Source organism: Hippocampus comes, unplaced genomic scaffold (genome assembly GCF_001891065.2).
Source record: "Hippocampus comes isolate QL1 unplaced genomic scaffold, H_comes_QL1_v1.1 scaffold55, whole genome shotgun sequence".
Taxonomy (NCBI): domain Eukaryota; kingdom Metazoa; phylum Chordata; class Actinopteri; order Syngnathiformes; family Syngnathidae; genus Hippocampus; species Hippocampus comes.
Genome location: NW_017806170.1, coordinates 296,636 through 322,798, shown reverse-complemented (window position 1 = coordinate 322,798; position 26,163 = coordinate 296,636). Strand labels below are relative to the sequence as shown.

Here is a 26,163-nt window from a genome sequence, read left to right as displayed (position 1 = left end):
AAAAAAAAAAAAAAAAAAAAAAAAAAAAGCATATGCATCACGTGATTGACGATGGGCTTCTGCGACGACACAGCAAAGGAGCCTAAGGGCGGCGAAAGAAAAATGAGTTCTGCGGCAAAGCGGAGAGACCGCAGAATTGCATCGCGGCGACCGGACACAGCAACAGGTAACATGGCCTCAAATTATGGCTTAGCCAACAAGTGACCACATTCGAAAAAAAATTAAGAACAACTGCTTCCCGCTACCCCATCAGATCAAATGTAGGAACAGGAGATACAGTTGCTCATTTTGACACAGCATTGATGACCGAGTATGAATGACCGCAGAGTATCACAACTTCCTTATTCAGTCCGTCTGACCAGCTCCTGCTTCCTTTAACTGGAAGCGCATTTGCCAGTGCAAAAGTCAACAGTAGAGAGGCGCCGTAATCTTCAGCTCCCCGTCAGCGTGTTGGATGATTTAGGTCAAGAGATGCGCTGCTCTGCGTTTAGCAATATCTGGCACCACAGACGCGCTTCAACTGGCACAATAAAGGAGGAGATTTACTAGAGTGTGCTAGAAGGCTAGTAAAGCCACCGGAAGCACAGCGCAGCACAACACAACACAACACAACACAACACGGCACAGCAGCGCGACGGCTTGGCACGGGCGTCAGCTTTCGTGTGCCAACGTTTCGGGGCTGTAGGTGCTTTTTGGGAAGCCTGCCAGATGCCCAGCATGCAACCCCGTGACCATTGTCCACTCGCGATTATTCAGTGGGCGCCGACCCTCACCCTGGCCTGTCGGGATTTATTTCACGATGAGGTCGGAGATAAAAAAATGTCCTCCAAACATAAATGGCTTATAGAGCATTAAAAAATATAATCATTCGAGTAAAGAAGCAATCAAAGTGAACCCCGCAGATGCACTGTGACTCACTCATCCATTAACTGTAAAGAACTAATATGTGCGACAGCAAGAAAAAAAAAAACATTTAGCACGGAATCGCTTATAAAAGGTCTTCACTACAACTGACTGAGGAGGAATTTATTAGCTGGCTAAATCCAACAAGTGGTTATCAAGCTACTGCTACGTAATCTTCTGCAAATTGTTATCTCGATGGGAGAATGATTAAAATATTCACACTTGTTACAGCATGTCATCTGTCCTTTATTCATTACTAGTGGAGAGTTATAAATGAATCCACCTTAAACATTACAACGCGACGGGTACGATAATGCGGTTCCGCAAATGCTACAGAAGGTCATGTTACTTGTAATTCATTTTCAAACTTATATTTAGAATTTTAAAACAACCGTTTTCTGTCAGGCATGACTAGAGGTTGGTTGACATTGAACTCAGCCTATAAATATAACATTAGCAAGATGGCGAGCAGGCTTATCTAGTGCTTTTTTTTTTAAAGCTTGATAAGACTTGCAATAAATAGCTTTTAGTCAATCAACATTAAATTGTGGCTGTTTAACAATAAATGTACACAATAAGCTACATGGCTAGCAGGCTAATCTTGCATGGGTTAGTGAGGTCATGTTCCGTAAAAATCAGTTTGTGGCTGACAATATAACTGGAAATAAATAGCATTGTCATACGTCATTTTTAAAATTGAACACATAACATCCTGTACATGGCTAGTTTAACGTCATTAGGGTTAGCAAGCTACTACGATACAAAATCATCACTTTTTCGGTTAGAAAAGGCTCCTAAACACCCTTCAGTTTGTTGGTGATTTTAACAGTGAACTGACACAAAAGAAAACTACTGATACTTTTTGGTTGTTTCAAGATAAATTCAGCCGATTCTATCAGACCAACAAGGCTAACCTTGCATGTCTTAGCGAGTTAATGCCAGGTGAAGAACTGTCATAGGGCATTTTTTTTGTTATCTCCAAAAAAGGCTTTGGATAAAAATGAAATATTCAGTTTTCATTCAGTTTTAATGGTGGTTTTTAACAATGAATTCACTCTATGAATATAACATCAACCTGGCGAGTAGATTGATCTAATATGGAATAACAAAGGAATGCAAGCCAAGGTGAAGTTTTATGTGAAAAACAACTCCAAACTCTACAACACACTGTCAAATTAACGACAGTTGTTAATGGAGGGGAAGAAAAAAAAAAACAACTCCCATGGTGCAATGCAGCATGACGGCACCGTCAAGCCATAACCTTAATGCTGAGGTTTTGACAGCGAGAAAAGTCATTGTTAGTCATACTGTGTATTAAGATACGGTGCAGAGTGTCAAATACTCCATGTTCTTAGCAACACATCAGATGACAGAACACAGTCTTCCCTTTTCAGAATAACAGACAAAGGAGCCGCCGCTTCCTTCGTCTGTGAGATTAGGGCGACACAATGAAAAGCAAATAACTGCGGGTGACACGTTTCAAACATATTCCCGGTTGCCAAAGTGATCAAAACCCCTTTGCGATCAAGTTCACCACCCTTCCCTCTGTTGCTCCGGCTCTGGCTTTTCCCGCAGACACTGCAGAGGATTAGCCAGCCGCCGCTGTTGAAACATTTGACAGAAACGAATCGGCTTGTTGTCATTGCCCCTTCTGGTGATGCAACGCCACACAAGCCCCGTTGATGAATGCCAGGAGTGAATTATTCTTGTAACGGCGATTATTTTCAAGAAACCCGATTGCTACGCTCGCCGCCGTCCGACACCTGCGCTCGACCCTCTTAACGGAAGCCTCTCCCGCTGCGCCGCCTCCCATTTTCTCCATCTCTGCTCGCACTCCAGCAGATGTCTCCTCTAAACCCATTTTCCCTGTCATCTTTAATTTGCAACCGCGTTTCTGTCATGTTACGTCTCCTCGCCCTCGGCTCTGCACGTAAGCCCCGGGAAGAAAATTAATCATGTCAGGTGGCTATATCTCAACGTTTATTTCAATATTCGCCCGAGCTCTCCAAATCACGTTCTCTCCTGTTCCTGTGTTCGTCTAACGGGCAACCGCGCCACTATGTCCTTTTAGTTGCTAACCAAAACAGCAGCACCCACAGAAACAGACTACTCTTCATTTAACTCATTCAGTACCAGCCAATTCTGGACCAAGTCTGAAAAGATGTTTAAAAACATCTTTGGGAGTGAATGAGTTAAGTGTGAACGCTCCAGCATGCTGGGAAAGACTTCTCTTGGATCGTATTTAGTATGATGTCATGTTTTATGAATCGAGTTCCAGTGGACTCTTACGGGATGGGTCAACTTATTACTTCCTATTAGTTACCAACCCAAAAAGCATCACGGACCAAAACAGTTTTTCCGGTGATTTCAAGTGTTGAATTTCTTACTCTGTACTGCAGGTTTTTTTGTGTGTGTGTGTGTGTGTGTGTGTGTGTGTGTGTGTGTGTGTGTGTGTGTGTGTGTGTAGCAGGACATTTCCAACAAGTTTCCCTGCGTCTCCCCTTTTCAATTACTTTATCATTTAATTTGGAGCTTCACTTTCACTTGAAATAACTTTTAATATCAGTCAATTGGTTAACATTACGCTGAAAAGCAAAACATCCCATTAATGATGACTCTTTTGATCTGTGAGGAAACATAGTGGAGTAACATACTGCCGCGACAGCAGGAGAGGGTAAACGGGTTGGATTCTGTTCTCTCTTTATTCACTCTTGCCCCCTTCTTAAAAAAAAAAAAAAAAGCTGTCTCTCTTTGCGCCCACTTTCTCCTCCCGGTCAGTGCTAAACATCGCGATTCACACATAGGAACGCGACGGTTAGCCCCTCGGCGTGCGCCTGCCAAAAAGAACACGAGAAATGCATTATCACCTCTGGCTCGGTGACAGTAAGCTCGATGCAACCAGATCCTGCACTCACAGCAACGGGGAAATCGTCCAAAAGTCAAATAGCAAGCCTTGTTCAATTCCCTTAGTTAGTGAATTAGCTAGCTGTGCTGAGCTAGTTAGCCCAAGGGCTTCATTTTCTCTCATCAGTGGAACTATTAACTCCCGAGCGGGATCACAAATGGTCCAGTGTCCTTGACACTTTGCCGCACGGCTCGAGCACAAATTCGGGTAACTCGTACAGTATGACTTAATTCTAATGATTTTATATATATTATAAAATCTGGGTCTTCTATCGAGGCAACTGATGATCGCAGATCTTTCACATTAGCAGAGGTCCACGGAGGCGGAACACTGGCAGCAAATATTAGCACTGAAAAATGATAACGGTTCCACTGCATATGTGCTTTTCAATGCCCGTCCGTCTTCAAGCCCTTCCACTCCGAGCCACTCCCCAACCGACCCAAATGCTGTTCATCAAATGGAAGCGGAAAGAAAAATAATAATCAAAAGGTGAAAATCAGACACTTGAAACTGGAAAAAAATAAAAGTGAAAAATAAAAGCACTGTCAATGGAAACGAATGGATATGAAGGGAAAGTCTGGACAAACCGACATTGAAAAAACTGGTCATAGCATGAAAAAAAAAAACCCCAAACAAACAATGGTGTATTTCTTTTATGTTTATTTTTTTAATGTCTGTATTTCATTTCTTAAGGCAACCTCTTTCAGTGCCAGTCCTTGTTTCAAGTCAATATAATCTAGAATGCCAAATTTGATTCCCAATGGCAAAACTTAACCGCAGTGTTCTGGCTGCATTTCAAGTTTTCAGCGTGTCGCTCCTGTCAGCGCTATGCGCCTCTCTCCCTCCCTCTCTCAAGTCGTGTTGCAAATCCTTCAGTGGATGTTGTCTTCCTGAGACAACACTTTAAAGATTTAACAAGGCCGTGTAATGGAGTCGTCAGGGGCTCCCCCGTGCAGGCGCTCTGTAGACACCTTCTAACAAGGCGGCGATAGTATTCAAGTAAGTAGGTTAGGGAGAGGGGCCAATCCTCGAAACACAAGCTGTTGGCTGAACCAACAGAAGAAAATATAGATGAGGTGTTAACAAGGAGGTGGGTCTGAGAGAAAAAAAGCATGTGAACCCTTTGGCATCCTGGATATGGTAAATGGATTGGTACTTGTATCGCACTTTTCTTCCTCAAAAGTGCTTCACACGACAGTACTACCTCCTTCACTTACTGATGACGCGGGGATCAAACCACCAACCTCTGGGTTGGGGAACGACCACTCTACCACTGAGCTGTGCCGCCCTCCTATTTGCTTCAATTGGTCTTAAAATGTGACCAGCATGTCGACAGGTTCTTCGAGGCGGCATGGAAAACGCCTGCGACCGATCAGATCCCTTTTTTAAAATCAATGTACGCAGAAATCCAAAAAGTCCCACGGGGGCCGTACATTTTCGACAGCATGTACAAACAACAAACTGCGGAAGCCGAAAAGCAGCATGCTTCTTCCGAAGCCACGTCCACTGCGATCACAAGCTCCGAGTGACCAAAAGTAATTGGAGAGATGGAGTGGAAGTAACCTCGGCTGCAGCTTTCCCTAAAAAAAAAAAAAAAAAAAAAAAAACGCACACCACTGAGCCTGGCCGCACCTCCGGCATCGCTGGCAAGCGTTCGCTGTCAAGCATGTTAAGTTATCGAACAAGGGCCGCGTGTGCATGTGTGCTAATGGGCGGGCAGCGGGCCAGTTTGACTCCGCGGGCAGAATTGGCTCCAGCGGACCTGTTTCTCTGGCTAACTCTCGCATGGCCGGAGACGCGCACGCGCTTACGCAGCCGCACCAATTTCGACCGACCGCAAGTCACCCCGAGGAGGAAGACGCTCCGGCCCCCCGTTTGCCCTCTACTCGAAGGACCCGTGCGCATCGACTCGAAAGGACGTCTATTTCCGGCGCGGCCGAAAGCCCCTCGGACCATGTGTGCGGATAAGTTTTTTTTGAGTCACCGCTACACGGACGAAGATGGCGGAGGGATGGAGGCGCACGCGCACCCTCCGGGCACCAGCCTAGCAGAGTGGTGGGTGAAGGGATGGAGACCAGTAAAGCTGTGATTACAGAAGAGCTATACTGGCGTGTAAGAGAGGGTAGAGATAGCAGTGGGAAGGAGCGAAAACTCGGGGGGCAGAAGTCTCATTCCTGAGCAGTGTGGTGGTGGTGAGAAGGGGAGGGAGATGGGGGGGATCAGAGGCAGAGCCGCGGAGGCTGAAAGACAACCTGCTAGAGATAAGGAGAATGAGGAGTCGCAACGAAAAAGAGCACACGTCAGCAAACCAGCGAGAGAAGGTGGGATATTTTTGTGCCAGCCTGTCTGAAGGTGCGCGGGACAAGGAGGAGGACACTGAGGCGAACGGCCACACAAGCACGGCGGTGCGTGAGCTCATGTGCGTGTCATTGGAACTAGTGGAAGGGAAGGCGGGCTTGGACGGGGATGGAGGTGCCGCTATCTGGCAGGCGCTGGCCGTCCCGCGCCTGTCGGCCCCGTTTCTCTTCACTCTAGCACCAGCATGAAAATGTCTCTCTGTGCCTTTACATACCCAACTACCAGCAGTACAGACGGACCGACGCGCATGACTTTTTAGGCCGATGACAATTCCAATATTGGTCGGAATAAAATTCTGATGAACCAGACAATTTAATAGGAAAAAAAAAAGAAAGTCACACACAGACGCACAATCGGTTCACCGTCTCCAAGCGCCCACTTGGCAACTTTACGTCATCCGCAAGTGGAATTCTTGCAGTTGCTGACAAAGGTACTTCACGTGTGCCAATCTCCTGCACGGACTCCAGCGAGTCTGTTCTGCTTCCGCCATGTCAACTGCGCGCCTCTCCTGCACTGAACTGAAAAGGCACGAGGGGAGCCGCTTCGATTGTGAGCGAATCAAACATCTGCCCGTTTATTCCCAAACGTCTGTTCATGAATGACAATCATGTCCTTATTGTGGGCTAAAACTTGGATTTTCACCATCACACTTTAGACCACTTTTTGTCAGTTGCGTTCCAACCGCATGCAAGTCAGATCGTGTGGAAATGCAGCATGATCATGCCTGTCCGCCCATCTTGGCACTTTAAGTCATGTTCAAACTGTGTTCACAGGTTTGAATGCACACTCAGGGGGAGTCATTTCACAACCTCACTTTTGAAATTGAACCAACACTTTAAGTCAAATGGATCCATTCCATCTTTCTGCTCTCACTGCAAATTCAGGTGTCATTTAGTCCTCCTTCCCGGCATGCCCACCTCCCTGCCTGTTCTCTTTTGCTGGCGAGTAAGACCCAAAGTGGAAAGGAGGTAATGGACCACACGAGATGGAGTAGGAAGCTGAGAGCAGGGTGAAACTGCATCAAGTTCAACTAGAACTGTGAGAGAAAAGTGGGGTGAGAAAGGAGTGGGAAAGGGAGAAGGGATAATATATATTTAAAAAAAAAAAGTGGGGGTGGCTAAAGAAAGAGAGGGGAGCGGACAGCAAAATGGCAAGGGAAGCAGCCAGCAGCTCAAGCAGCAAAGGGTGACTGATCCGCTCTGAGAGGCTTGGAGACAAGACAGACACACGCTATGTAGCCACAGATAGTGCAGGCCAATAGCTCGGCAGATAGGATGCAGTGGCACAAGTCTCCCATGGGACTTTGAAATGCCTTCAGCATCCTCTCTCTCGCGCGCTCGCTCGCGCTCTCAACCCCCACCCCCCCCATTTCGTCTCTCTCTTGCTCGCTCCATCCCCTTCACTGGATTGCATGCTGGCACCGATTCATCCTGCTGCACACTCCCTGACTTCTTAGTCCATAAAAAGCCACAATCTTCCTCCCTGCTTGCCTGTGTGCCCACGCTGCCTGGACTTTTACTTTTACACCCCGGCTTTGCTCCTCGCCTGTAAAGCCCCAGCGGGAGGCGGCGTGATCGCTTGTGCGACACGGGACGCCCGCACTTGGCTCGGCAGCCAGAACAGAAGGGTCCCACAGGAAGGGTGACGCATGCCGTGGCACCATATGGGGAGCCGGGGGAATAGCAGAAAGGCGGGGAATGAACAAAAGAAGGGGGGCAAAATGCAGGAACAAGGATGGCTCTTGTGATGTCGTCACCAAAGGAAAGCATGGATCCGCCATTCCAGGGATAAGTACACAAGCCACTACCGGCACCTTCCCCCATGTCAGCTGAAAATAACTTTCTGTTAAGTAGAGGAGAACGGAGGGGGTGGAGGTTATTTTTGCATTACGGGGGAAAATATAGGTATGAATGACACTGAGGGACAGAATTAAAATGGCTGAGGATCAGCTGGAGCGTGCAATTGTGGATTTTTCTGCTCCTTAAGTGGCACGCTCTTGGGCCAGAGTTTGAGTCCCCGTCAAGTGAAAATGTCCTCTTAAGTTGACACACAACAGAGAACAGGGTGGCTAAACTTGCCAAATCGACAGATTTAAAAAAATAAATCAATAAATCACCAAGTATTCAAAATTCTTCAAAACCATGAAAGAAAAATCAAGCTCTTGTCTCCGCTCTCAAATTCGGTGGGTATGTCCGCCGAATGCGTGAACCCACGCCACAGATTCAAGCATTAGTTGACGTTCATCTTTAACCGACAAACTAGCTGAGACTGAATCCAGCAGGTCCTGCACTCCATCTTGCCTCCGTGGCAACAAGAAGCCATTCGTTTTACACAAAAGTGGTCATTCTCAACAATCAAAGGACTAATGACGACGCCCGAGGCACCATTAAAGCCCACTAGAAGCAAGCGTCATTTTGCCTCCGTGGCAACAAGAAGCCATTCGTTTTACACAAAAGTGGTCATTCTCAACAATCAAAGGACTAATGACGACGCCCGAGGCACCATTAAAGCCCACTAGAAGCAAGCGTCATTTTCCAACCGAGCGAAACTAACGACGATTGCGGCCTCGCTGCCTTTACACAAGTCTCTCCTGTAATCACCGAACATCCAGAGAAGCTTCGTCCTTTCTATTTCCACCCACTTTTTTTTTTTTTTTGATCATGGCGTTCACAGGATGAAGTTCAGTTTCAGCGGCTCATTAAAAAAAAAAAAAAAAAAAAAGAAATCAAACAAATAGCGCAAAAGCAAAAGTGTTGGCAAGGGCAAACGTTTGGCGTAGAAACTTTAACGGGAGGAAAAAGCCGTACGTGATGAAGCGCTCGTCATGGAGGCAGCGTCATCAATTAAAAGTAGGACACAGGAGGAGAGGTGACACACGCACACGCATTTACACACGCCATGGACAGAGCAGCTGGGCCTTCTAACCTTTAAATACAAGATAGAAAGTGTGTGTGTGTTTCCCTGGGGAAAACATAAAAGACAACTACACTTGGAACGTGTTAGCTGTGTGATAAAAATTAGATGAAGTGTGTGTTTTTTTTTAAGGTGATTTCATCTGTGGAAAGGGTGACACGGTTTGACTTGTTCTGACACCACCAACGCAGTATTGCTGAATTGAAGATGATGAAAAGAACTGCTTGGAAGAGCGCATCATGGCCTCATCATCAACAATTGCCTCCAGAGACAATCCACACATTTTTTTTTTGTTCTTTTTCTTCCCAACACCATCCGGCCTACGTACGGCACGCTTCCGTCTGCTGAAGCGAGCGAGCGTGTTTGACTGACCTCTGACCAAGGCCGTGACCTGGTCCCTGCCAGTCCCGACGCGGTTCTTGACCTCGCAGACAAAAGTGGTGTTGACTGCCTCGTCCACCTTGAGCACCTTCAGCTGGTTGTCTTTGATTTGCACCGTGTCGGGCATCTCTCCCGTCATACTGGAGGGAGATGGCTGCATTAGGCTGCGTTTTCACAACACCGCTCAGTCATTTTGTACGATTTGGAGGAAAAGATCGCCTTGACAGTGTTCAACAATAAATCCCAGATTACAAATGTTGTGTTCACGAAAGCATGTGAAAACAAATGGCAACTGTCACTCAAAAGTAGAGGTGTCAAAATTCAAAATTCACTCATCCGACAACTCACTGATCATTAAATTACTTGATAACTATTTTGCTTATGGAATAATTGTTTGGAGCCATTGTTTAACCTGAAATTGTCCAATTTGATGTCAGCTTTTCTCCTTGAAATATACTGATTTAAATATTCTTCTTTTGTGAAAGCAGACTGATGACGAAACTTGCAAACATCTGCCTCTACTTTGGAAAACAATGAGCAGAAGCTGTGCCGACTGTATTGTGCGTACCTCAGAATTGTTTGAAAAGCAAACACTAAGATGTTCTGCATATGGACCACTGAAAATGCACAAGTAGACAGTCGGACCGGCAGTAGGCACAAAATCAGAACTGCCTTGATGCGAGAACACTCAGCACAGATTTTCATTTGCGCAACGTACATCCGAGTCGGCTAATCTTATTTATCAGCGAAACATTTTTTCCTGGCTCCCTCAACATCCAATATAAAAATATGATCGAGCAGCAGGATCTGATTTTCTCTCTTTTTTTTTTTCTTTTTTCAAACGAAGGCACAGACAGTCGCGCCATGGTAACGGATTAAAAATGTGAGCGGAGGAACAGTTCCAGACGTATTGTGTTTCTCATTCACGAAGGGTTAAACTCCGAGTCAGAGTCCATTATGAGAAATTAAGTGGCTATTTCCATCAGCGCAACACGGCGCTGCAGCGGTCGTATTAAAGTGCTGATGACGGCTCGCCCGCATGATTGCGGGCTTGAAGATGACGCTTGTAGAGAGGGGGCGAACAAAGAGGAGGCATCCAAAAAGTTACGGGAACATGGCGGTACTCACGACTTCCATAGCACCGTCGTCGGGACCGGATTGCCGCTGGCCTGGCAGGTCAGCAGCACATTTGTACGGCCCACGTACCAATTATTGTCATAACCCACGATTGCCACCTGAGGGGCGTCTGAGGAAAGGAAATGAGAGAGGGGTTAGAAAGAGGGGAAACAGCACAGTGCTACGAATAAAAAGAATTAACTTCAAACTTTGAGGGGAGGAAAAACGAGCCGATAAATGACGCTCGGAGTCTTACATAAAACTTTGAGTTTCATCTGGAAGCTCTCCGGCGAAGTCTGCGTCCGGTGCGACACCAGGCAGCTGATATCTTTGCCGTTGTCGGCCGCCGCGGGAGCCAGGCGGTATTCGCTGGTGACCGACACCGTGTTGTCCTGGCCCGGCTTGGACGACGTGGTGGCGTTGCCGTTGGCGGTCGTCACCCAGCGGATCTGCGCGGCGGGGCGGCCGTTGAGGGACTCGCAACGTGCCACCACCATGGGCTTGGGGCCCGCTTCCACCGTTAAGGGGGAGGCAGAATTCTGGGGCTTCGCTGGAGAAGAAAGAAGAAGAAAATCCCTTGCTGACTTGCTGAACTTTCAACACTAAAACTTTCAAAACTGAATTTCCCACTGAGATCAATTAGGTAGGTTAAACCACCATACCAGTGCACAAAAAAACAAAACTAAACAAACAAAAAAATCTAACTACATGTAGGTCAGGGTTCTGCAACCTAAAATGTTGAAAGAGCCAAAAAAAAAAAAAAAACAAACAAATCTGTCTGGAACCGAAAAAAAAAAAAAAAGCCACATATACATATACACATGCCTTGAGATACGAATGATGTGATTTATGATTTAATCTTTTAAATTTACTGTCAAACCTAAAATAAAGAAAAACAAACAAAAAAAAAAACAACCAACCACCTAGTTTTGCTCGCTTAAAGCTAACTCTGGCAAAAGCCGTTCAATTCTTGACATTCAGTCATGTTTTCATCAAGTAAAATAGCACCTAATTACAGCATTACATTTCCAATTCTCGGTAGGCTGGAATGGATAAATGGCATTTCCAATCATTTCAAATGGGGAAAGGTCATGGAATCAATTCAATTTGCATCTGTATTTTCTCACAGGTCAGCCCAGCGTTATGCATCGAAGTACACGAGCTGTTGCCTCAATTGTTTCAGTTCATTCCACCAAATTCATCACACTCAATCACTCAATTATTTTGCCCATCCTTAGTGGAGGCAACTCAGATAAGAAAAAGAATAAAGACGTTGCATTTCTTCATCACGCAGACACACTCGGCTATAATTACAGCCCCATGGTAGTATGCCTCTGCAAACCGCTCCAGCGGATGCATCACAATACTGCATGCAGTTGCAGACAAAACGATTATGCACCAAGTGTTTTGACTGTGAAGGCTTTTAACCTTTCTTACAGCAGAACACAGAGAAAGGTGTCGTGTCGATCTGTCGATGATAATAGTGAAAAAAAAATTCAGTTTAGCGAGTCTTTACGTTTAACCTTTCGGCTCGAAAATGTCACCAATCATGCTGTCCTTTTTGGAGAGTTGCGTTGATATTATGTCATCCCTAGCTCAAGATTTGGCCACAAATATGTTTCGGTGCGGTCGCTTTTTTTAAGTGATCCCAAAATCCCAAAATTGACTCGAGTCCTTTGAGGCTATGATTAAACGGCAAACCTCACCCACTGGACTCTTCTGGTATGTGAGGATGCTTGGGGTTTTTTGGTGGGGTTTTTTTGGTGCTGCGGTTGGTCCTACAGTTCAACATTCCAGAAAAGTGGCAAGTCACAAATGACGAGGAGGAAGAAGAAGAAAGAAAGCTGTACTCCGTTTTGCTAGCTCGGCATGACTTCACTGTAATGCAATAATTTGACAAGGCCCGCAGAGATGCACTCAAAGAGATGACTTCATAAACTGTATTTATTGGCCACACGAGCTGCTGCCATTTAAAAATGGCCACCTCTGAATGCAAATTGGTGTGCAGATCTATCCTCTCCACATTCAGTTGGAGTAAAATGTCCAGTAAAATACGATAAAGTCTGCCAGGACAGATTCGTTTTAATGTCGAGGCCTGACATCCCAAACTAAGTCACCAATTTTGCTTCTCGCGGTTGTCGAGGATGTTTTCTGTTTCCATTTGACTTTAAGGCTTTGAGGTCATCAGCTCCAAGTGGCAAACTTTGGTCTCGAAATACAGTCCGAGTCATGAGTTCTGCTACAGCCACGACGGGCGTGATGCACTGCTTAGCCCAACGCTCGTCCCTAACCTGAACCTCACCACTGCACGTCAAATCAATTCAATTCTCCTCTACATTTTTTTTTTTTTTTTTGGACGCACATCGACATCAGCATGAGTCACCCCCCCCCCCCGAAGAAGAATTTGAGGTTCCATATCAGCAATTATCTGGGGCAATTGCGACGTGCAGTTAACAAGCTAGCTACGAAAGGTTCATCTTCACGTATTTGACAGGGACGACCCCTAACTCAAATCCTGAACCCTAACCCCTCACGCTTGAACTGTTCCAACCTCATCCAAAACCTAAACCCGAAGGCTTAATTGTCGTCTGGTGAATTTCGAAGCATGTAAACACTGCCCAGCTCGCACTGCAAGATTTAAGCATTGTGAATTGTCACGTAAGCCATCCAAGCCACTATTGCTCCCTTTCAAGGACCACTTCCAGTAATAAGATCCTTTCTTTGTTCCATTATGGTCATTAGCATTTGACTTCTTAGCCTATCACCATGGATACCTTCGTGAAAGTGTACACACACGCACACGCTAACAAATATGGATGAGGGGTTGCCCTGGACTCTTGATTTTTGGACCCGTCCATTAAAACGTTTGAAGAAACAAATTGACGGCTAAAGTTTTCATGTGTCAGGTTAGTTGGATACGAAGGGAGATTTATTTTTCTTCGATAATTTAAAGAAGGTGTTCGACTGCTAGGTTTTTTAAAATTTTGTTTTGTTTTTTTGGGTTCAGTGGTCCCAAAACAAAAACTAGTAGACGTACTGTAAGACGACAAGATACAGACAGTAAAGAATTCCTCTTGAGACTTACTGAGCATGACCAGTTGGGTGACTCCCTGCTCGTGTCCGCTGGGGTAGGAAGCGAACTCGCAGATGTACTTGCCCTCGTCCGTCATGCGAACATCGCTGATCTGGATGGAGGGGCCATCCATGTTCGGGGGGCTTTGCATGAAGCTGACCCTGCCCTTGAGCGGCGAGTCTGGGTAGTTGGGTTCGAAGACGGGGTGCAAGACGGCGATGTTCATCCGCTCCCCCTCTTTGGGCTCGTAGATCCAGGTGACCTGTGAGCGGAGCGCTTTTTCAGTGACACTCGTACTGAAAAGCACACCGAATTTGAGTATTTTCGCTCACTTGGCAATCAAAGTCAGCAACGGGAAGATTACGGGATGTCTTGAAGACATCACTCTTTTGTACGGTGTGTGTTTAGATTCTTTTTTTTTTTTGCCTCCCGAACCTGCTCTAAAAATAGTCTGTCGGGCCCAATTGAGAACGATAAACCTGTTCAATTATGGATGCCATCTTTGTGAAATTAAAAAAAAAAAAAAAAAACCAAAGCAACACATGGAATGAGTGCTGCAAATGCCCCCGTAACAAATAAATTCACGAAAAAAAAATGATGACCTATGCTGGACATAATGCTCTTCTCACAAATAATATTTCCTTTATGCTATTAAAGTAGTTTATTTTTTTGGGTTTTTTTTTTTTTTGCGCATGTAATGCCGTTGGTTAACATCACGGTATTTTGAACTGAAATTCCTCAGCCAATCAAAGAAGGGGTTCCCCTAATAGCAGATGAAATAAAAAGGGTGAGGAGATATGGTGCAAAAGAATGATGTCGGACTGTTTTATTCTAATTTGAAGCTCTGTTGGGGCCTGGTTTTCTGTCGGTGCCAAATACAGTTCCCCAAAACCCCTTTTACTGACAATATGTCAATTTAGCAACTTTTAAAACTCAAAAAACAAAACAAAACAACAGCAAAAAAAAAAAAAAAAAAAAAAAAAAAGCAAGGAGCAACTGGTTATGTCATCTGGCGTTGATGATCTAACATGACTCAGGTTATTCACCGCAATGAAAATGAAAAGGTGAAGAGTTTGCAACTCAAATGGAGTTCCCAGCTATGCTAAGCGTTAGCCGAGCTGCTTCTGCACTTTCTCCTCCTTTGCATTTTAGGGCAGCATAGATGCCCTGTGGCACCATGCTCCCGCTCACAAATCAGACGACGACAGACATTGTCGCGTGCGTCGTGTGTGTGTGTGTGTGTGTGTGTGTGTGTGTGTGTGTGTGTGTGTGTGTGTGTGTGTGTGTGTGTGTGAGAGAGATAGCAGTAAGAACACATGCGCTCACGACACCAAATATTTCCGAACCTTGGTTGTGGTCTCTCACATTTTAAAAATCGGTTCAAACGCGGAAGGAATGGAGCAGGTATGAATATGGATGTGTATTTTTTCAAGAGCAGCACGCCATCCCAACCACTTTCTCCCCCCACCCCCGTCTGAGCCCCGCCTCAGCTGCTCCCAGAGCTTTTTCACTTCATTGAGATGCAACTAAGGAGTGTTTCCATTACCATAGTCAATCCCCTCAAGCAAATCTGAATCTTAGCATTGTTTGCGTGGCGTAGGAAAACGTTAAGGCTAAATGTGATAAAAACCCATTACCCCGAGCCTTAAGGATTATTTCCGCGAGCCATGATTTGTTAGATTACAATTTAATGCTGGACACAAATAAGGCTCCAATCCCACAACTGACAATTGTGACTAGAGCCAAGCAATTTCAACAAATTATCAGCACAATGAAATACAATTATGGCAGAAAGCTGATATTTTTAGGGGCCGAAAACCGGGAACTGCGAAGGCCACGGTACAGTCACTATTTTGGTTCTCAAAACTTAACTGATAGCACACCCGAAAAATTGTGCAGACAAGTCGGTCATAGCATATATATTATTAAAAAAAAAAAAAAAGCCCCATGCTGTACTTGCCAAATAGAACACTAGTGAACAAATTTGGACTACATTTTATTAATCAGTGATGCAAGTTAACTTTCCAAGATCACTTTTTGGCACCTCGTTTTTGTCTCTTGCACTTCCGGTTTTCTTAACAACAGTAATAATAATAATTATTATTATTATTATTATTATTATTATTATTATTATTATTACTATTATTACTATTAGTATTATAGTCATAACCATAATAATATTGATGAATTAAGGGTTAGGTTGAGCAACAGGTGGATTTTTTCTTTTGAATGAAACATCACACTTTATGCTATAAATTAGATTTTACACAATCAGGATGGTGCAGACGTATCACTGTTGGCCTCCTCTATTTGCATCGAATTGGGACCAGCATCAGCCCACCAGCAGTCAAATTTTGCATCTAATTGACGCCCACTGGAATGCATCGGGAAAAAACAAGACCAATGAAACCCTAAAAAAAAGCCACCTCAAGCCATCTCCCTCTTTGCTGTTGACCAGTGCAATGAAAAAGTGAGCATCAAGATCCCAACTGACCATGGTGAGCTGAATCCCGGTGGTGTCCGTGAAGGCACAGCGCAGGTTGACCGTCTGGCCGGGATACGACAAGACCTCAGGCTCCACTTTCACACGCTGGCCAGACGCCCCTAAGCACACACAAAGCAGAGAGACACTTTCATTTCTGCCGCTCACGAGTCCGACAGAGGAGATGAGAAAAAGAGAAGCGCATCATAAACGGGTGATAAATGGGAGGTGTCTGCTGCAACATATAAACCCTGGCAAGTAGGCCACAAGAGTTTGCCACCGCGTGACTGTGTCTGCGTGGACAGAGCAGCCGAAATAAAAAATAAAAACACCCCCCCCTAAAAAAAAAAAAAAAAAAGAGGTCATGGGGGGGGGGGGGGGGGGGGGACAAAAGAAAAGCGGTCATTTATCATCCGGATGGCCCTTGCTGCTCTCACCTCCCACTTGCTGATACCAACACAGTCCTTCGCAGCCGCAAGGAGTCAAAATAAATCTGCTTTTGTTGCAGAGCGAGAAACTGAGCAATGGAGCTTTCGAACCGCAATCTGACAAGTATTTGTGTGTGTGTGTGTGTGTGTGTGTGTGTGTGTGTGTGTGTGTGTGTGTGTGTGTGTGTGTGTGTGTGTAATCCAGGTCTCTGTGAAAATGTAATTACTTGTATGAGTAAGCCGGCATTAAGTATGTGTCAGCATGATGGCACCTGTTTCAAGTAAAAGTGGATTACCTGTAAATACGCAACCTCAAATTTCTGCAGCTGGAATGTTTATGTGTGTGTGTGTGCGTGCGTGCAAGTGAGCTCACAATGTACACACTGGAAGGTGTTGGAAATGTTTTAAAATCCGACTCCCACTATACGAGTTAATCGCCTGCGACAGAAAGTTAAAGCCGACGACTTATGGGCTCGCACGCTGAACACTGCTGCCATTTCACTCAAGCCCTCTAGGTGTCGCCAACAGTTTCAAACTCTTCAAACTCTTGCCCAAATGCTTACAACTCGGGCCTGACCGATTAATCAGTCGCGATCAGATGTTTCGAAATCAGCAAAAAAATGGCCGTTTGTATTTTTATTTTTTTTAAAGACAAATGAGAGTCAAACAAGGGCTTTATTGTCTTCGAAATGTTAATGTGAAAGGCAGCGACTTTTATGTCTCAGAGGTGATAAATAATCAACAACTAATGAGATTAATCGATAATTTTTTTGATCATTGAATCATTTGGAGACCTAGTTGTCCAAATTCTCGCCTCAGCCTCACAACTGTCCACATTCACAGTTGTGAGGCTGACATGACGGACCAAACCAAGAACTAAATTATCATTTGTGTTTCTACATCTTCCGCACTAGCTCTGCAATTAATAAATCAGTAAGTTGACAATCGTGACTTTTGATAGATCGATGAATCATTCACATGCCTTTTTGGCATTTCAGTTTCTCGACAGTAAATATTCTCAGATTGCTGTTGTCCTCCTTGAAAGCAGACTGATTATTTTTGTACTAATCAATAATGTTGGCTCCTTCTTTGGAAAAACAACGTTCAACATTTTAGCCAATTCGCTGCAACCGCAACTTTTAGGTGAGCAACAAAAATCGGCAAAATCTGGTTGTCCCTCCTCCTTTCATGTCTGCAAGATGCCCTGTGAGACCTCAAAAATCGGTTTCCGATTCAGAAGTCAGTTGCGGACTTAGGCTTTGTTGACCACCGTGTCTCGCTTTCGACACTTGCACACACCGAGGAAAACTCATTCACCTTTACATAAACAATTACCGGCGGATCCAGTTCGACCGGTTTGCGTCGAGGCAAAGCTGCTGTGTTGAAACTAATATCAAGATGACTGATAAAACGCGCGCGCACACACACACACACAAGTGAAACACCATACATAGGCTGGGAGATAAAAGGAAAAGGGCAACGCTGTCTTTCTTTTTGACGAGCAATAAACTCCACACCTTTTCTTCTCTGGGGAGATGTGAGATATCAATACGAGCGGCGAGGAATGAGGAAAAGAAAAGAGCGAGTGGGAAGAAAACAAGGCCTTTTCCAAGAATAACAGCAGCTCTCCCCGGACCGGGCCAATTTGCAACCACAAAACAACACACTTGGAAACCACGGAGGAGCCTTTGGACAAGCACCAGGCGATGGCCCGCCACGGCTCAGGCTAGCTTGATCATCTCCCCTGGTTCTTTCTTTTACTTCCGCCCCTCCCTATTCCAGGCAGGAGAAATTCCTACGCACGGCTTCATTGGCATCTTTGCATCTGCGGGCAGCATCTCGCCTCTGTCCATCAAACTTGAACTAGGCTGACTAGACCCAAATTAGCTCTGGGATGGGGAGTTGCACTTAAGTTGCCGCGGAATCGAGTGCAGGACGCTGAGAGAGCGAGAGAGAAAGAGAAAGAGAGAGATACAGGCAGGAGCATGATTTGACTGAACTGACTGACACTCCAAAAGTCATTTCAAAGGGGAAAAAGAAACTCAAGCTGCTCCTCTCTTGAATTTGGGGTCAGTGGCCACTTTGGCAACAGCAATTTAGGACTCCATGACAACGCTTTTTTTCAGTTACCGTGCAAAGTGTAAACAATTCATGTTAGCATCAGGACTGGAAGATTTTTTTTTGATTTTTGCCAATTTTTTTTTTTTTTTTTTTCCTATTTTTTTTTTTTTTTTGGTAGGGGGCAAGGGAGGGGGGGTCATCGTTTGTAAACTGGATTGAAAAGCATTTCCACATTATTGGTATGTTTGGAATCTTTACTCATTTCGATTATTCACTCTGATAATAATGGATAACAGCAAAGCCGGGGGCCGTATTATACATAAATCCAGAGAAGGAAATGCTTTTTCCAGGTTGAATTTTAGCACGTGGGGGCGACATACACGGGTGCGTGTTATTTACAGTACTTGACCGTAGTAGTTGATTAATTCTTGCACCCCCACCCCAAAAATAATCGACGGCTCCAAACTTGAAGAGCTCTCAAGTTGGTGACGACTCCTTGTCCCGCTGCATGTTTTCTGACACATTCCCCCCAAAAAACGGAAATGTTTTTCCAAGACAAGGCTTCCCCATCGGCCGTGCATTCATTTTTGACACACCAGTTGCCATTTTCAACAGCCGGATTGTTGCCAGTTGCCCAACTTGGCTGGAAGATGGCGAACCCGTCGGCCACTTTGTCCTTCAAATGCTACACTCCATGTCGCGGTTACGGGGTGTCTGCGCGTCTCGCAAGGGGGCGGCAGAACCACAGCCATCTGTCTGTCTGTCTGTCTGTCTGTCATTCTCGGGCAATAAGAAACAGCCAGCACAGGTCAATTCCCGCGCGACCACCCTGAAGAGACATGCTGGCCTGATGAGACGCCACCCTGCCTAGGGGAAATGATTACGCACACGCACACGCACACACACACACACACACACACACACACACACACACACACACACACACACACACTTTCTGTTGATGGTCGCTGAACCCTCAAGACTCTGTCATTCAAGTAGCGGCGACGCTCCAAGCCAAAGAAGGCATTTGGAAAGAATAATTGCGAGTATAAATAGTTCGAGAGTGCGGGTCGTGTGAAGAGAAAGGGAGTGAGATGAGTCCAGTGGCAGAACGGAGGGAATTGTAGGATTAAAAAAAAAAAAAAAGGCGGGTCAAGGGTACGAGAACAAAAGAGAGTGAGGGCGAAGAGACGGTTGGAGGGTAGGAGAGCAGCCAAAGACGTGTGTCGCCTACGAGTGACGCTCCAGACACCGACGGGCGCCCTCAACATCTTCCAGTCGTCAACTTCTGTCGTTGACGGTTATGTCTCGTGGCGGCTGGCCAAACGCAGGCAAACATTCAACAACGATCCTCTGGCTGGTCACGGTGACATTTCCATACTTTCCGCCATTGGTGTGTGAAGAGGAAAATGAGAAAGGAGGGGAGGGGGAGGTGTGGATGAAAGGGTGCGAGGAAGAGAATGCTGTGCCAGGAATAGGGAATGAACGAGGGAAGAGGCGGCGCAGGAAAAGGACATGGAGCAGGGGAGACAATGCGATAAACAAGGTTAACGGGAGACGGCCGGAGGGACAAAAGAGCGACAAATAAGCAGGCGAGAAAGAGAAAGGAGAGGAGAGGGTGAAAAATGGAGCTCGTCAGGTAAGGAAAGAAGTGGCGCGGGAAGGAAGAAACAGAGCGAGGCGGCAGCGCACTTGACCTTGTATAAAACACTTGTCATCCCACACACGTGCGGGCGCGCACACACACAGAACGCCAATGAACATGCAAGAAAGAAAAAAAAAAAAAAAACATTCAACAAAAAGATCAAGTTGCTTCCTCCCACATCCCCAAAATCATACACGGGAGCTTCACTGAAGATGTCATCGTACGGCGACATGAACGCGTGAACACTTTATAAAACTCCTAATTAAATGTGTAAATTCTTTGATTATGAAACAAAAAAATCTTGAATCATCATGAATCTATACCACTTATTTTTAAGTGCACATGTCCTAAATTTCTTGTTTGGAACAATCAAATTTGACTGATTTTTTTTTTTTTTTTTGAGGGGAGGGGGTAAGTTTTAAGACCTGTTACTGCCTTAAAGACAGCAACAAGGCGTTCTAAAGTGTCTACGGCAGCCCAAATCCCCTGTCTGACTTTGGTCGTGACTTGTGCACACTAACGGATGACAACGAGGCACTCGAAAGCCACCCCAGCTGTGAACAATCCAGTGGGAAATGCACTCAGACTTATCAAGTCTCTAGACCAATTTAATTTTATTTTTTTTAAATTTCTCCATCTTTTATCCCGCCTCCTAACGAGGCGCTCAAATCCATCCACGCGCATGCGGCCAACTGTCAAGACTGACTTACGAAAACGAAAACCTTATTACTCATGTTTTTCTCTGTGTGAAGCGCGCGCACTCAAAGCAGACAATGAGGCACTCTGAAGTTTCCATGCCAATCTGAAGCCAGTCCCCACACGCACTCCTCAGATTTTTATCTGTGTGACATGCATGCACTCAGGGTGACAACGATGCACTCAGAATCAATCAGCCCAAAGGCTGGTTGTTAAATTGGACATTTTAATTCCAGCCACCCCCGCGCTCACTCATCAGTCTTTCTGTGTGACGTGCACACTCACGGCCGACAACGGGGCCACAACAATTTTTAGGGGTGTAGACATTGAGAGCTAGCTAAGTGCACGTCGTAACTGCGCCAATATCGGCCGCTGCGTAAGAGGGAGCTGACGTTCTTTGATAGCGGGGAAAGGAGGCGACTCGTGTCAACGCTTAAAAAGTGTATGACCGGGCCATCAAATCAATAAAAATGAAATGGCGAGAAACAGATTAGTGTTGGATCTCAACAATTGAGTTCCACTTAGCTTTCGGTTTTGAGCAATTATCTTTCAATGTGTATAGTTTGTAGAAACAAATCTACATGTATGTACTCCCTTTACAGGGTCTTTGAGGTGAATGCAAGACGGCACACTTGGTTACTCTCGTACTTTGGGATTTTGCCATGTGATGATTTCATGTTCAGGGCCTAAAATTGTTTCTTTCAGCAATATCAAATTAGGTCTGACTTGAATGCCAAAGTAGAACCAGAACTCGAGAGAGTCAACGGAGGACTCCCCTTGCCCCCCCCCTCCCCCCTCCCCCCCAAACGAAGCAATGAGAAATTGGTCAGGAATGAATGCTAATCAGAAGGGTCGAGATACCAAGTATGGATCCCATGGGCAGCTTTGCAGGTGCCCACCTCCTGCATATGCCTTCTTGTTGTTATTCGGATTCAAGAACTCATTATTCTTAACTGGCACAAGAACTTTCTCGCAATGTTTTCAGAGATTTAGCTGGAGCCACGCCTACTGAGTTCTCCATTGACTGATGTCCTTCTTGCCCTAATGTTCCCACCAAAGTTCGATGGAAATCGGCCATGTCGTTTTTGTGCAACCTTGCGAACTAAATAGTAAGTAGCGATGAAAACATTTCATTCATTCATCGAAGACTCTGTGGAGCCTTGAATCGTATTTTGCATCAGGCATGTACAGCTTTACAGGTGCCACAACCTTCTGTTTAGTCCAATGTCATGTATAATTCAGAGAAATGAAAGAGAAGGTCCAACAATAAAATGCCTTCTCTTTCAATTCAACAAGTTTAGTGCTGAATCGTTTTTGCATAATGATAACATTCGAAAAAAATAAAAATTTTTAGAAAATTACATTTTCTCTCCCGCCTTTCTGGGGCAGCTTGTCTGCATACAAAACACCACACGCACACAGTCTTGAGCCTGCATCTGCTCGCCTCATTCCCTCCGAGGCTGACTTTGACGCCTAATGGCATCCGTGCCCTCCGCGTGATCCCCACTCTCGCGGAGAAGCGGCACTGCATCCGAATGGGGAGAGCGAGCGGAGGCCATCACCTAAAATATCCAACGGCCTTCGCGGCTAACCCACTCTGCCACTTCATCAAGCTAGCGGCCGGCGACTGACAGGTTGGGCCGCCAGCAGATTGCCGCGGCTGTCCGCGACTCTCCTCCTTTCACACCGCTTTGCCGTGTCGAAATATAGCAGCATACTTATTTATCTATATTATACTAGCTCCAGCGCCTGTTCGTGTGAGGTGACCTGCAAACCGCAATTACAGTTAAATGTCAATTTTTGACATCATACTTCACCAGCGCGATATTTCCAAAGTCGGAGGCCATAACGCCCACGCGGAGAGGGAAGATGTGGGAGTGTCATCCTTTGGCTTTTCTCGTGCACCGATTCCGCTGCAGCTAATTACGTCCTCATTATTTCCGCAGGTCGGTGCAAAGTTCTCACTTCCTATTAATCTCGAGTTGTTGTTGTGCCCGCCCACCGCAATAGTGAACATTAATAGCTTTGACACAGGCGGTGGCAGAGTGGGCAGTCGCTGCTCTGCCCTGATGGAATCTCGTTTCTGCCTGGTTACTTCCTCCCTTAAGCGAGGCGTTTTATTAAAGCGGAACGGGATGGCTTCACGGGCCAACCGATCACAGCTGATGACTTGACAAGCTCCATTTTTTTTCTTTTTTTTTTTTTTGCACCCGAAGGCGGCACCCGTGTAATGAAATGAGGTTATTCCTCGACACCGCCGGAGCAATTTGGGCAGGAAGACAATGAATGTCAGTGTCGGCAGCGTAACGGTATGCCTGCCAGAGCCCTCGGTGATGCAAACTTCCACAAATATGATGAAAATGCGAAAAGAGCTTCATCATTTCATTTTTTTCCCCCACTCTGAGGTCGAGTGGGTCAGATGGTTTTGTGCTCTAGCCTTAAATACAAGCTTGCGATAACCTTCAAAAGACGTCACATGCAAAATGCAGTTTTTTTTCACCTTAGCTTATTTCACGTTTTTTGAAAAATGGTCCTTGATTTAATGACCAAAGGGATTTGTACAGTGCATTCAAAGTACAGTAACAGGGTTCCTCTTTTACACTAAAACACGCGTGTGTGTGTGTACATGGCTTCACAAGCCGAGAAAGTTTGTTTTATTGAAATAGATAAATCTCCAGGCGGCGTCTTAGCGGTGACGTATTTTTTCTCACGCCAACGCGTTCCAAATTTAGAAACTCATTGACTCATTTGGACCAGCGCACACAAGACCCCGACACACTCACACACACCACCACCCGCTCATTTGCTCTGCTAAATGTTAGCCGCTTCACTGGCAGTCAAATGCCAAACAAAATAATTCATGACATTTATGACACTTTGAGTTTTACCTGACAGCTTAATGGCATTTTGTATGAAAATCAAATTGCGCAGCATCACGTTTTAGTCTAGATTCCAGGCAAGACTGCAGTCTTCGTACTGTTTGAAATTTCTTGTGTCAATGTCTTGAAGTGAATGGCGACAAATGGGGTCAACGTGGCATCAGCTACGATAGTGGTCCCTCGCTATAATACGGCTTACTTTTTGTGGGTTCAGTGCACTGCAGATTTTTTCCTTTTTTTTTAATTCTAAAGTATAATTAATTAATTAATAAAATTGAATTGATAGTTGAATGTAGCCTTTGACCACTAGGTAGACTGAATTGTAATCCTTGTGGTATAGACAGAAGTAGGTTGGAAAGCGTCGCAGGTGCTCTTTTCAATCGCTTGTTTTAACAACCGGTAAGAAAAATCGAGGAATGGAAAGCAGATTCTGACACATGCTGGTATCCTCAACTGTACACCACAGTAGCTAACGGCATGACCAGGAAGTAGCCAGTCTACAGTACGTCGGGCATGCGTTGCTTCGGCGCCTTCTTCTTTCAAACGGATTTTCTACTGATATCGATCACGTCTCTCCATATTGATATCGATTCATCATGCAGCCTTACAAATAGGCCAAGCATTCAACGAAGCAACACCACAACGAGAGGCGCGGGACGTTCCACTGTATCACACCACGGTCGCGATAAGATCGGAGATCATCACAACCATGATAAAACCGGAGCCGATCACAGATGACATTGTTCAAGAGGTGGGGCGCACCCCCTGGACCGGCCAATCGCAGGGCATAGAGAGAGAAAGTAATGCATTCGCCCTCGTCGTCACCAGCAGAGCTAAACCTAAACCGCCACCCTTGCGCAGTGACCAACACCAGCTGCCATTAACTCACCAAGTTGCACAGCACCGGGTCGTCTGACCTTCACGTCGACGCACAGATGTGTCAGAGCGCGCGCAACACCCCATCACGCACGCACACACTTGGGCGTACTTTGGTATGCAGAGAGCAAAGCGGGGAAGGCAGCTTAGATTTGACAGGCGAGGCGCTTTGACAAGCCAAGAATAAAACTCGGAAATGAAGACTTGAGCCGCGCGTGTCATCTCCTTATTGACCTTTCCCGATAGACCCTCCAATCGATAGCAGGCGACCGGGTTCTACAAGCAGCCGCCCGCGCATTTCCGCTGTAGTCTTCAAAGAAGCCGGCCGGGTTTGACAAAGGAGTACATTGCAATAATAGATTTTTTCTTTTTAAATGGGTTTTGTTCAAGACAGATCATTCTTTCCGTGATTCACGGAAAACAAGTTTTTTTTTGTGTTCAGGCTTAACTGTTGGTTAATTGTTTCTTTCCACGTTCAGATGAAGATTAATGTCAAACTAAACATAAAACAATGGGAATGACATAATGCTACCACTAGAGGTGCAATGACGAAATCAACTCATCAATTTTGAAACGGGGCCGGAACAGAGGAATAGAATTGCCATTCATTTAAATGGGAAACATGACATGCAAGAGTTTGTATCGCAAGGCACCGCTGCATGCTGAACTAAAGTGAGGAGCTTCATTTAGTCAGGCTATAACTTTGTCTAATGGAAAAAAAAAAGTGCTTTGGCGCCATTTGGCATCTGTCGGCAAAGCTTTTGGTGGGGTCAATAATCGGTGGCTTTTCGCTCTTAAACACACTAAACACTCACGCAGAAGCTTGCCGTTAGCCACATCTCTCAGGCGGACATCATCACCACCTCACCAGGCACCGCCTCTTAAAGGCACAGGCATGTACACGGGCACCGCAATATTGACGGCATTCCAAAAGCTGCGTTTTCATACATTCAAACTGCGTTTGTATGAGTTTCAGTACAGTCTTGAAGATTTTGAGCAAATGAGGATGGGATCCCCCTGCGAGAAAACGCTGGTTCGCCGTCGCGGGCAATCGAAACATGCGGCAGCTCTGACGCAACCAGAGGAAGGCCTTCGTTTTCACTTTGTTCAACGCGATATGATGAAATACTTAAATAAATGAGCGGACACAGCGAGGCTTGAGGTAACGTGAGAAAAAGTCATAAAAGACGCGGCGGGCGGGGACACGGGGAGACACGAAAAGGCTTCAAAAGCGTCGAGAAATGAGCAGCTGGAGGAGAAACCTGCAGAGGGAGGTGCGTGCATGTGGTGCGCGCGTGTGGCAGAGCGGGCCAGCGAGGGAGCATCCGTACGCTGATGCATATTCCTATTAAGTCGCCTGTTTATACAAACATGCCCCGAGAAAAAGAGAGGATATTATTTGCAAAAATAAGCGTTTACCAATTCAATTTAGTGCAGCGCATTAATA

The 26,163-nt window shown here is 45.5% G+C and overlaps 1 protein-coding gene across 3 annotated transcripts in view; it reads right to left on the bottom strand.

Annotated features, from left to right (window-relative positions):
- Nucleotides 1–26,163, bottom strand: part of LOC109531669 (nectin-2) — a 113,158-nt gene that overhangs the window by 48,346 nt on the left and 38,649 nt on the right. For all 3 annotated transcript variants that reach the window (XM_019896090.1, XM_019896091.1, XM_019896092.1), the window contains exons 2-6: nt 16,144–16,253; nt 13,662–13,911; nt 10,833–11,126; nt 10,589–10,706; nt 9,452–9,600 (exon numbers count right to left, since the gene is read on the bottom strand). In XM_019896090.1, coding sequence (XP_019751649.1) covers nt 9,452–9,600; nt 10,589–10,706; nt 10,833–11,126; nt 13,662–13,911; nt 16,144–16,253 — 921 coding nt within the window. The remainder of the gene's footprint in view (nt 1–9,451; nt 9,601–10,588; nt 10,707–10,832; nt 11,127–13,661; nt 13,912–16,143; nt 16,254–26,163) is intronic.